The following is a 12114-nucleotide window of genomic DNA, read 5'->3' as shown; positions in this document are numbered from 1 at the left end:
CATTCATCTACATATTTGCCTTTTGCTATTTTTTTGTCTTCCCAGTCAGCTACTTGAGGTTGCTGCAGGCCTTACTCAATGTTGACTTGACCTCCGCATTGGTGCATGTGACCACTGGTCCAGGCTTGGTTGGTCAAACACCCCTGGAACTTGAAGATGGCGCATTATTCCCGCTCGGCTCCAGAGGGGCTCAGTGCCTCTTAATTGCTCTCAGCGGGCTTATTTTACAGGTTGTATGACCTTGGTGGGAGATTGGGCCTTCAGTATAATTTGTATGATGCCTGTGTACTTTACTGTTTATATTTTTAGTATATCACAGCTTGTAAATCTTTCAGTCCCTCTCAAATCTCTGGCTTTCTTGTTCCCTCTTCTGCGTTTAGCCAGATGTTACTAACTGAGAACGAAAAGACAGATAAAGAGGAGTATAGTGCAACGTTTACTTAAGTCTGCAGTGCTGTTTTGTCCTTTGTTACCTGCTCTGTCTAAAATCTTGATAATTTCTTGAGAAATTATTGAATGTTTTAGCCTTGTTACAGCAGTAGTAAAAAGACAGTTGTGGAAGAACCGTAACATCCTGGAGACATAGCAGAGACACCTCTGGGTGTGTTTAGCACTATAGACTCATTTCCAATGAAATTGTGAATGCGGACTTGGTGTTCTGCTGAATCACACAATAACCCCAATTTTCCCGCATTTCTAGATTACCACATTGCGCGATTCTTGTATAGAGTGACTTGAAGAATTGTGATCCTATGAAGCAAACCATTTTCAAGTTTAAAGAAAATATATATACATAAGATTATTACATAAAAGAATACATATGTTGAAGAAACAACATTATATTTTGGAGCTGGACTTTTATCTTGAACTCAAATATATACAGCATACATACAACATTACAAACTATCTTGGAATCAATTGCAGACCTGTGTTCCACACCAGTGGGTCATCCTATTAAAAAAAATCTCGCTATTTTGTGTCATGTTCCCGTGATGTTGAAGTTTGGTGGAAGAAAAGCAAACAGAGCACTTCTCCTTCTGTTCAATTTCTCCTCTTTCATTTGTCCGATGTTTTACCTCTACCCTCTTCCCCTCTTGCATTCTTATCCCTTCCTACTCTAGCTCCTAACTACTTTCTTGTCCTCTCCACTTCAAGACTCTTTCATTTTTCTGTCTGGCCTACTTGAGTATTTTGGGAGAGAACTGCCACATCAGGAAATACATTTATTATTAAATCCTCATCTTGGCTTTCTGTTTGGTCTTCCGTTAACCTTTTGTTTCTGATTGTATCGTATTTGTATGATGAGAATATATTTAAATATATTCATGTTTTTCTCAAGCTTCAAGATAAGCTTTTTTTGATAATACACATTAAGTCACACGGCCTTTTAATGATATAATGTCATTCTTCTTCTCCCGAGTATAACGACGTCTCTACTTGTCATCTTCAGAAGAATGAGCTGCTGCTGAGAGCCACAGTCAACTGCCTAAGTTCCGTGCTTGGCTTCCTTCAGAGGAAGAGTCCTCAGACAGGTACCATTTGTATTCATAAAAAACATTTTCATGTCAGTTCTGCCCTTTCAGTATATTGTACTGCTGCCTCCCTATTTAGTCTCCCCCCAGATAGTAGACTTCTATTTTTGCAGTCAGAGAGACATCCCGCATAGATTCCTTTTCAAACCATTGGGAAAGACAAGACAGCCTTAATGTTAGCTGCCTTCATCAAGGTGCTGGGGTTTACAGTGCAGAGTATTCTTCTTCTGTTGTAGCTCTATAATCAAAGCTGATAACAGCAGGTACACAGAAATCAACACAAAATAAACTAAATGGGAAAAAACAACAGCAGAATGGCTCTCTGTAAACATCAAGGTGTTTAAAAAAGCACTTTGTTTGTCCATAAGTTCCCTAGTTAGTAGGGTACTTTGTGCTTTTTATGTTATGCACAGCCGGGTAGTGACTTTTTTTTTTTTCTCAATTTGTAAGGGCATGGACTATGAGGGCAATAGCTGCCAAACATCAGTATTTAACGGTTTCCTTCTTTGTCCACACACTACTGCTCCACAAGGTTTCATAGAGTCAAAGGGCTGGTCTTAAACTTGTCAGTTCATTGTAGCGGTATGTTGGAAACTAGAAGAAGGGTAAGGGCAGGTGGAACTGTGTCATTGTAATGCTGGGGTAGAGGTGAGATGCCATTCTATCATAAAAACGTAATGGGTTTGTCACCACATCATAATGTTTAAAGGCCAAAAAAAGATGTCAAAACTTTCTGTTATTTTAAATTTGCATATCTTTGTTTTCAGCTGCTTTTTAACTTAAAACAATGTGTTAAAAAAACATTGCATCTATTCGTTTATGTGGTCTTTCCACTCTCACGAGAGTGTAAATTTGCAAGAATATGGCATGTATTGGCCAGTTCCATCTTATTATGCAGCTTTATTTGTTCAAGAAAACCAATATTCAGCAAAAACAAGCTACATATTGTTGCTGTCTGATGGAAACCTTGTATCTCTAAAATCACCATTTTTCCAGAATATAAAAAAAAAAAGAAAAAAACATTGTGCTTGAGTTACCAAGCACCACATTGATTGCACGGTGAGATGACCTTCACAAGCAACAACTCAGCCAGCCACTCGCACCTCACTAGTCCCTCAAACTATACCTCTCGTCGTTTGCGCTTTGCTCATAATAATACAATGAGTGCAGTGAGTAATATTCGCATCCAACTCTAAAAATCATTGTTTCTTACAATTCTTGCCATCTGAGGTTGCATTTAACAATACCTCTGAAGCATTTAGTTGGAAATCTATGAGCATACAGAGGTTGCCACTTTCAACCAACCATGTGCTGCCAAAGATTGTATTTCTACCTTTCATTTTAGTTTGGAAAAGACGTCATTGGTTTTGATCACATCGTCATGTTAGCTCCAGATGGTCATGTCCGAAGCGGCTCCCTTCGAGGCATTTGTGTAATTTACCCATTGCGGTGATGGTCTCTCCCATACGGGCCTCTGTCATTCAGACATTCCTCACGGCTCACCTGCCCATGGCCTTGCTACCTTTTCCCCTCATCCTACCCAAAAAATATCTCCAATTAGGCCACCATCTGTTTGAATTTAATTATTCCATGCGGCTATAGGTTGTGTTTTTTTCCTCAACACTGCAGCACGCTTTGGTTGTTATGCATTCAGTGATTGTTTTACATATATGCCTTATTTACCATTAAGTTATCAAAACATGCCCAACTTTTGCGTGATTTCTGGAGTTATTAGTGCGTATCTGTCTTGTGTGTGTTGTGTTTCAGCCAATTATGAGGTGTGTCAGCCATGGAGTCGATTCCTCCTCTACTGCCTGCGTAGCTCAGGAGAGAGCTTCCTCCTACACCCCGCCATTCTCAGAGTCATCACACTTGTGAGATGTTACACACACCCCACACCTTCAATAGTGCAAATGTGGATCTGTATGTTAAAGCCCGTGTATATGGTCTCATCTATCTGTGTGTTTGTTTCCTGTGTAGCTTATGCAGCATGGCACTCTGGTAGTACAGTGGGAGCCTGACCTGCTCCAGGTGATAGATGCAGTAGAGAAGAAAGGAGTTAAGAAGCTCAGCCAGGAAGCATCACAAGCCCTCAGGCTACTCCTCACACAGGTATCCATATCCATGGAAACACAATACAGTACACATTGATGGACTAATGAGAGACATGCTTAAGAGACCTAACTGACATTGAAGGCCACCATTTGTACTGGAAAGCTGCCCTCTGCAAATGTGCGTCACTAATGGCATGCCCGTGCCATATTTACCATGGCTTGCATGCAGATACCAAGCCCATTTGATATGTAAAACAATACCATCAAATACAAGGGTGTCCTTCATCTTACAGGGCATGAAATATTATGAATACCTATTTCATGCCAATTTCAGTAGCTGCCTGCTGCAGGAAAGGAAGACAACACAATGCTCACTGAAATAACTTGAAACTGATGATACTGGAATTTGCTAAAATGCACATTGGCAAGTCATGAAGGTTGAAGAATGTCCTTGAGACAGATAAGACAAAACCGGAGCTTTTTTTCCAGTCATATCAACTCTGATGAAGACTAAAAAAAAAAACACTTAACTGACTCTAAACTATAGCGGACGCTTCGTTATATTCTGTTTCATCCAGCACATGATGTCGTGAATCTGTGAAATGTACTTTGAAATCTCAAGATTATCAAGGCATTCTTGAGTGAAACGTGTTGCCCAGTGTCCGAATGTTTGGTGTCAGTCACAGGTCATGGTCCTCCAACAGGATAAGGACACAACTAAAAACAAACAAGATTAGCCAAGAACAAAACATTGCACTATTCTGAACAGCCCAGAAATAAATCGTGTTGAGAAACTGTGGAAGGATCCATGCAGTCTTGAGAATGCACCCTTCAAACAGCTGGAGTAGTTTGCTTACCAGTGCTCTCAGGAGTTACAGAAATGGTTTGGTTGCATGGCTGACTGAAAAGCAAGTTCAACAAATTATTAAGAGTCCCATCTTTTTGTTGAGGCTATAATTTCATTATGTAGTTTGAAGAATTACGTTGCTTGATTTTCATTATGTAATTTTCAGTAGCTATTTTAATAACATTCGAATTATTATACTTTTAAGCTATTTCAGTAAACATGTTTTTTTTCTGTCTGATGGATAGGTACAAACACCTGTGTGCTTGTGTAGTTTCCATTAAAAAAGAAAAAACAACAACAAAAAGGACAATAAGACACTGTATCGGTACAATGCCATCAGGGAAAGCCCAAGTTTGTTGCAAGAGTACTTAGTAGAGAAATAACCATCCTCATCAGCTGTTTGCTAGATAATATTTCAGTTTGAGGTGGACTGAGGGCCCGAATGTAAATCAAGTTAAATGTCAAAAACTGACACAAAATGTTGGTAAGTTTGGTTCAGACTGCTTTGCCACATGGGACTACAGAATTTAGTGTAGCTTTCTTTTTTTGACTGACTTACATACACTTGTATGCCATTACTGAGGAAGAACTTTACCCAAAAATGGAGATTTCTGTATCAATTACTACGTAACACACCCAGTTTGTTCATATTTCTAAAACTAATCATTTACGACTTCCACTGTATGTCTTGTGCTAGTGTTTTTTTTCATTGCAAGTGTTTTTTTTCTTTGCACTTCCTGCACTGATAGAGAAAACCCTGAGAGAGATTAATTATTACACTTTAAAAACTAAGCTCTGCAATGTTTCAATAAAATGACCTTGATCTTTTTTTGACCAACCACCCTTATTCTGACGCCATTATTCTACATTTGGTAGTCATACCAGCATCATCACAAAGTTTTCATTATAATCGTTCTTTCTCAATGTTCTCTGAATCATTGACCAATTAACATTACTGCTACAAAGATGTTGCACATGCCAGCATAACTGCTTGGAAGCGCAACCAGAAATGTTTTTAAATTATTGCTGAATAATTGATGAAAGCCACTGTGTTGAACTGTAATCATAGTCAAACGAAAAGCAAAAGGAGTGCAAGCTTCTCACTGTAATTGGTTTATCGACAGTGGAAACCTTTCATTTATTAAATTCTCAAACTTGTATTCGACCCATCACAAATGGAGAGTAATAATATTAATAAAAGTAATACTAGTCAAGGTAATAGCAATGGTCCCCCATAGGAGCCCACATGGATAAGTTTGAGTATAAAACACAGAGTGAAAGCAGTTTTCTTAGTGTTAGGTGTCACTTTCAGGGCATGTCAGAGAATAAATGCTTTATGTATGCCGAGAGTAGCTCAGAATAGGAGGAGTGACAGAATGATGGCCTCTGCCAGTGGAGGAGTGTATGTCTGGTATTCATGAACTACGCTAACGCGAAAGCCTGCCTGCTTATTTGCATGAGACGGTTTGCGCGACGAGTCAGGCTTCAGTGTCACACACGCTTCTCTTGATTTGAATTTTGCTCGGTCGTCCCCTCTACTCCCACCCAATCTCACTCAATCTCACGTGTGCACACACACACAGAGTTGTTGTTGATCTGACCGTGTTTCGTGGTGAGATCTCATTTTGTGAGGAAGTTATCTTCACCTGTCGGCAAACTGGTGTTATAGCAATATTTTACCGCCTGCCCTTGAGTTCATAAGATTACCTGAGTTTGTGAGTGTGTGTCTGTGTGTGTACGTGTGCGCACATGATTTCTACTTTGACCATATAGCACCATAATGTGAATACTCTATCGGAGGTGTTTTGTTTCGAAGGGCCATATACAGAAAAATGGAAGAATGCAATGGCCAAACATTATATATATGGCTGGCGTCCGGCCAAAACCTTGTACCTCCAAAATGGTTCATTTTTTTAATTCATTTTAAACACTTTAGATTGATCAACAATGTATAAAAGTAACACCCATGCGTGTGACTGACCAATAGTATAGATTTTTGAAAAAAATATGAAATCCACCAAAATGAGGTTTTGGCACGGCGTGAAAAAAAACTATATATATATATATATATATATATATATATATATATATATATATATAGGGGCGGCACGGTGGACAACTGGTTAGCACGTCCGCCTCACAGTTCAGAGGTCGTGGGTTCGATCCCGGCTCCCTGTGTGGAGTTTGCATGTTCTCCCCGTGCCTGTGTGGGTTTTCTCCGGGTACTCCGGTTTCCTCCCACATTCCAAAAACATGCATGGTAAGTTGATTGGACTTTCTAAAAAATTGCCCCTAGGTGTGATTGTGAGTGCGGATGTTTGTCTCTGTGTGCCCTGCGATTGGCTGGCAACCAATTCAGGGTGTCCCCCGCCTTCTGCCTGAAGACAGCTGGGATAGCGCTGTTGCATCTTTCTACCCTTAAAGCCAGGAGAGCGTATAAGTCATTTTCGGTTTACTGGTAACCCATTAAGCCTGGGAGCGCATAACCGCATTTCTACCACTAGAGCCGGGAGCGCTGTTGCGTCTTTCTACCTTTCAAACCAGGAGAGCGGATAGGTCACTGTCCTTTTTTAATCCAATTCTCCGTCTCTTAGCCAACTTAATGCATCAGAATATACACGTGACGGTGTCGCGAGACCACGGAGGATGTGGTGGAATTTTTTCGAGCCATAGGTAGGCTAACGGCGGATGCCGTCGATCGCGGGGAGCTCTGATTAAAGTAAGTAACGGCAGTGTTATATAGACGATGCGCACGACCAGTGCAACCAGTCGAACATGATATGATATGGTTTGTAGACAATTACAATATTGACGTCTTTGTAACAGAATCGAGGATGGTAATTACCACTCAAATTTTTTAAAATTAAAATAGTGCTTCTCTTGCACTGACACGTTATTTTTACATCTTCGATTGAAACAGTAAATAATAGTAAATTCTGCCTGTGTGAAAGCCACATGTCTAAACTCTTTCATTCTTTTGGAATTATGTTTCTGTCTGCTACAGGGGCTGAGATATTCATAGATATAATTTTGTAAGTATTGAATTTATGGGAGAACTTCAGGTTTTCAAGGGCAATTCCAAAGGCGCCCTTAGGTTTTGGGGAGCTGTTGAGAAAGGTGCTTTAGGCCTTAATGGGTTAATATTTCATTTTCGGTCTCTTAACCAACGAAATGCATCAGAATAGACGTGACGGTGTCTTGAGTCGTCAGAGGATATCCGGAATTTTTGCGAGCAGTAAAAAAGAGTCGCGGGAGCTCTGAAATGAATAACGGCAGTGATATAGACAACGCGATTGTGGACTTTGAACCAGCAGAACCGGTCAAATATGATATATGGTTAAGATATGTTTGTAGATAATGACAATATTGACGTCTTTGTAACAGAAAAGAGTATGGTAATTACCATTCGATTTTTTTAAATTAAACGTAGTGCTTCTCTTCCACTGACACTTTATTTTTACCTCTTCGATTGAAACAGTAAAGATGAATAAACTCAAGTCTGTGTGAAAGCCAGATGTCTAAGCTCTCAAATTCTTTTGGAATTATGTTTCTCTCTGCTACAGGGGCTGAGATAATTATTTTGTAGGTGTTGAATTTCTGGGAAAACTTCAGGTTTTCAAGGGTAATTCCAAACGCGACCTTAGTTAACAGAGGGCAAGTTACAATTCAGTTTTCTATAAACCAAAAAACATTCCCTGTTATAAAAGTACAAAATAGAATTTTAAAAAATTTAACTAATGAATTGCAAAATTCTACATTTTCCCTGTGTTATACTGCAAGTAGTTTCATGTGATAGTTTTATACTGTTCTATTATTAATTACATAGTTCCATTAGTTTTTCTGTTCAATGTTATTCATATAAGAATGTGTTGCACCCATGACAGGTCTGTTTGCAGGAGGGGCACTCCACCATGTTGTGATTGCAATTAACCCACATTAGAGTCCATCTTTACTGCCATCTGCTGCCTCCATCTTATGAGAGCAGAGTGCTTGGATAGTGGTGCTTATGTGTGTGTAAAACACGTGTGGAAAATGTCTTAACATGCGTTTGAAAATTGGCTGATTACCAAATGAGTCAAACTCATTGAGACAGGCAATGAGTCATAAGTGCTTTACGAGCCACTGCTCTAGTCCTATTCAATTCATATTTTTCCAATTTAGAAATGTCATTAGCTTCTCTAATCTTCCTTTGCATGACTTTTGTCATAATGGTTTTACATCCCACTCCTCTCTATTCTTTGCTATCTTTTCATGTCTTCTTATACTGTAATTGTTCTCCATAAGCTCTTATCTTTTTTCTTTGAATTTCACAAAATCAAATTGCCTATCTTCATTCTTTTATTCAGATACAGAGTGGTGTCTTGCAGCCTCCACCCACAGAGGAACACAAGCAGAGAGTAAGGAGTGTGATGCAGTCCCTGGACTCACTGCCACCCTCTGAGAGCTCCAGTCTGCCCTGCAACATCTTGTATCCCAAACTTCAAATGAAACTCACTACTATCCAATCTAAAGCTAAGCAAAACCTATGCACACAAGCGTGCGCACACGCACGGTATCTCAGTAAGGTTCTGACTTGTGTTGCTGCACACACCCATACTATACTTCCAGCAGCAGCAGTCAATCCTCATTCATTTCGTCTTGGCAATTCACTGTTACTGACGTAGTTTTCACTCTTAAGTTTTTTGAAAGTGGGTGGACAACACACTTATTATTGTTTTTTCCCCCCCAGTAACAGTCAATATTGTATTTTATAGACTCTCTTTATCTTTTTGGTTGAATACCTCTCTTTCTTTATCATACCCAGACCAGAAGGAAAATGTACTATAAATCAGACTAGTAAATGTTTGCCGAAACATTTGATTCAAGACCATCTAAATGCGACATTTTCAGAAGATTTTGACATAATTTTTGGTCTTTTTACAATACAGCCTTCAAAATAAGCTCCCATCCCTCAAAGCCACACAGCAGTACTTTACCACTTCATTGTTCCTTAACTCTTTTCTTCAGACGTCTGGGGAGTGTGTCTATCTGTTTGTCTGACTTCACCGTGAACAGCCAAAGTGCTCTGGAAAAGTGACACATTTGGAAAGCATTTGACCATCATTCTGTTTCTATTGCCACGTACTTTGTGAATTCACTTCTTATGCCCCAATAGCGTTTACACAAAGGTTTTATTTACAGTCTGTATTTGTTAACTAAAAAGTAGCATTCGGATGCTCTTAAAGAAAAGCTGAAGTAAACACACACGATAGCTATCACTTCAACATTGTAAATGACACACTATTAATCAATCAGTACTTTGATTTGACAGTCTTACATTTTTACTTCTATACAAAACACTTGGAATTTGTTATTCCTTTCCAGAGAGCAAAGTGAAAGGACAATAATAGGCTGTTCTGCAGCAGTCACTGCTAACAATACTATTTCATTCCAGGGCAACCAGACTATATTCCACAATTTCTCTAATAGAGTCCAATCGTCTCTTAGTTTTCCTTTTTTGTAATTTGAATTTTCATTTGAACGTTTTTCTTCACGTTTCAATTTAGTCCAGAATGTGCAGTGTACCCAAAGTGAAATTAAGAGTGCATGTGTTTAATACTTGCTACTTACATTTGTTTTACTGTAATGCTCTGGAATTCTTATAAATAAAATTTCAGTTTGTTGTTGTAAGGGGTGTAAGAATGAAAAGGAAATTACTTTACAGAAGTGAAAATCACTTATAGGGGAGACAACCGAAATATGTTCTTCAAGAATATGTTCTATGCAGGCCCACTAGTGGAAACACGACATTCTGATTAATGTTAATTAATAGAAGTGAGACTCGTGAAGGCTCATAAAATAAAATAGCAAAGAATTTTTGGGGGTTGACTTCCCCTTTAAATGGAATCCATCAACCATTGCACAAAGCTGTTTTCAACGTCATCGTGGTCTGCAAGCATGTTTGATTAATAATTGGGATGGATGGATGGTTAGAGAGAGAGAGAGATGGATAGGGATGTGCATCTCTCCTCAAAATATGATTTGGTACGGTTTTCGATATGTGGGGTGCGAAACGATTCAAGAACGGTTCAATTTGAAAGTGAAGCGATTTGACTCAGTGGGATTACGATTCGATTGGATATGGTATGGTTCAGTTCGACAGGGTCTGAGGTATATTTAAGATATATTTCTCCAATAAATATGATTTGTCGATATATTTCAAAGTAGAATGATTCGTTTTGATTCAATGCAATCTCATCTTTTCAATCAAAAAACGATTTTCCGGTTCAAACCGTATATATATATATATATATATATATATATATATATATATATATATATATATATATATATATATATATATATATATATATATATATATATATATATATGTTAGTGCTGTCTAGCGATTAAATTTTTTAATCGTAGTTAATCGCATTTTTTCAGAGTTAACTTGTAGTTAATCGCATATTTTATTTATTGTAAAAAAATCCCTTGATTTTTCTGTCCCATTATTTTCTTGAATTTTAATATCCTTAACATGAATAAGAGGATTGATGCAAATACTTTATTAAAGTGAAGTCAACCCAAACATATTATTTTTTAAGAATATGCTCCATGCAAGCCCACTAGTTGAAACAAGGCATTCTGATAAATATTGCGTTTGTGGAATAAGAGTTAATCCACCTGTTTTTAGTCATCACTGGGGGCGGCCATATCGTCACGTCTTTCAACTGAAAATGATATCACAGTTGCTCAGGGCTCACGTAATGACCAATCACAACTCACCTGTATTCTAAAACTTTATTTGAGCCCTTAGCGCATCTGTGATGTCATTTTCAGTTGACAGAAGTAATAAAATGGCCGAAGCCTGAGATGGTAAAAAATGGATGGATTTTACAACTTAACTCATATTCCACAAACACAATATTAATCAGAATACCTTGTTTGAACTAGGGGGCCTGCATAGAACATATTCTTGAAAAAAAAAGTTTGGGTTGACTTTCCCTTCAATTGAAAAAACAAGCATTGGCTTCAACTCACACGAACAGCCCCTCAGCCCTTTTCAAACACACACACATACATACACTGAACACGCACGTGTGTGTCTTTCAGCTGTTACTAAAAGCGTGCTACTGAACACCAATTGATTGGCTCACCTTGTCTTGCTTTAGAGAGAGAATATATATGACAAACACAACACTGCATTTTAAGGGCAAGCAAGGAAAGTCTATATAATCTAAGCAGTCTTAGTATGTAACCATAGGATGTATCTGTATGTACAGTATTTATGTATATGCTGCAGCTATGTATGATCTAAGCTAAATATTAGCTGGATATGTGCATTTGTGTGTTGAACTTGTTGGTTCAATGTTGCAATTAGACGTACTTAGCCGATTCTGACTTTGGATCATGAGCCGCATCGCGTCATTCTATGGCTAGGCGTCGGCCGAATGAGCCGGCCGGGCCGGCCCGGGCAGGATGTCTGCCTCCGCTACTCTAAAGCTTTTTTTTTTCCAAGATACATGTATAGATCATGATGACCAGCAGCGCCTTTATCAATGCAGGCGCTGGTTGCTATGGAAACCTTAATCACGCAATCAAAAAAAAAATTAATATATATATATATATATATATATATATATATATCTACTTCAGTTTGGTGTTCTAAAATGTGATCTGAAAACCATTTATTTTTATG

At 38.5% G+C, this 12114-nt stretch overlaps 1 protein-coding gene across 5 annotated transcripts in view; it reads left to right on the top strand.

The window, feature by feature from the left end:
• Positions 1 to 10095, top strand: part of mei1 (meiotic double-stranded break formation protein 1) — a 53504-nt gene extending 43409 nt beyond the window's left edge. For 2 of the 5 annotated variants that reach the window (XM_086056642.1, XM_086056640.1), the window contains 6 exons: positions 46 to 230; positions 1451 to 1532; positions 3300 to 3406; positions 3513 to 3644; positions 8780 to 8901; positions 9441 to 10094. In XM_086056642.1, the coding sequence (XP_085912768.1) occupies positions 46 to 230; positions 1451 to 1532; positions 3300 to 3406; positions 3513 to 3644; positions 8780 to 8901; positions 9441 to 9510 (698 nt within the window). In that variant the 3' untranslated portion in view covers positions 9511 to 10094. Of the gene's footprint in view, positions 1 to 45; positions 231 to 1450; positions 1533 to 3299; positions 3407 to 3512; positions 3645 to 8779; positions 8902 to 9440 lie in introns of all 5 variants that reach the window. The other 3 variants (XM_086056641.1, XM_086056639.1, XM_086056644.1) reach the window with 2 other exon arrangements.
• Positions 10096 to 12114: the final 2019 nt, after the last annotated feature.

This window comes from Filicampus tigris, chromosome 16, assembly GCF_054856515.1.
Source record: "Filicampus tigris isolate MCC_2025a chromosome 16, RoL_Ftig_1.0, whole genome shotgun sequence".
Taxonomy (NCBI): Eukaryota; Metazoa; Chordata; class Actinopteri; order Syngnathiformes; family Syngnathidae; genus Filicampus; species Filicampus tigris.
Note: the sequence above shows the minus strand (reverse complement) of the source record. Positions and strands in the feature narration are given on the sequence as shown.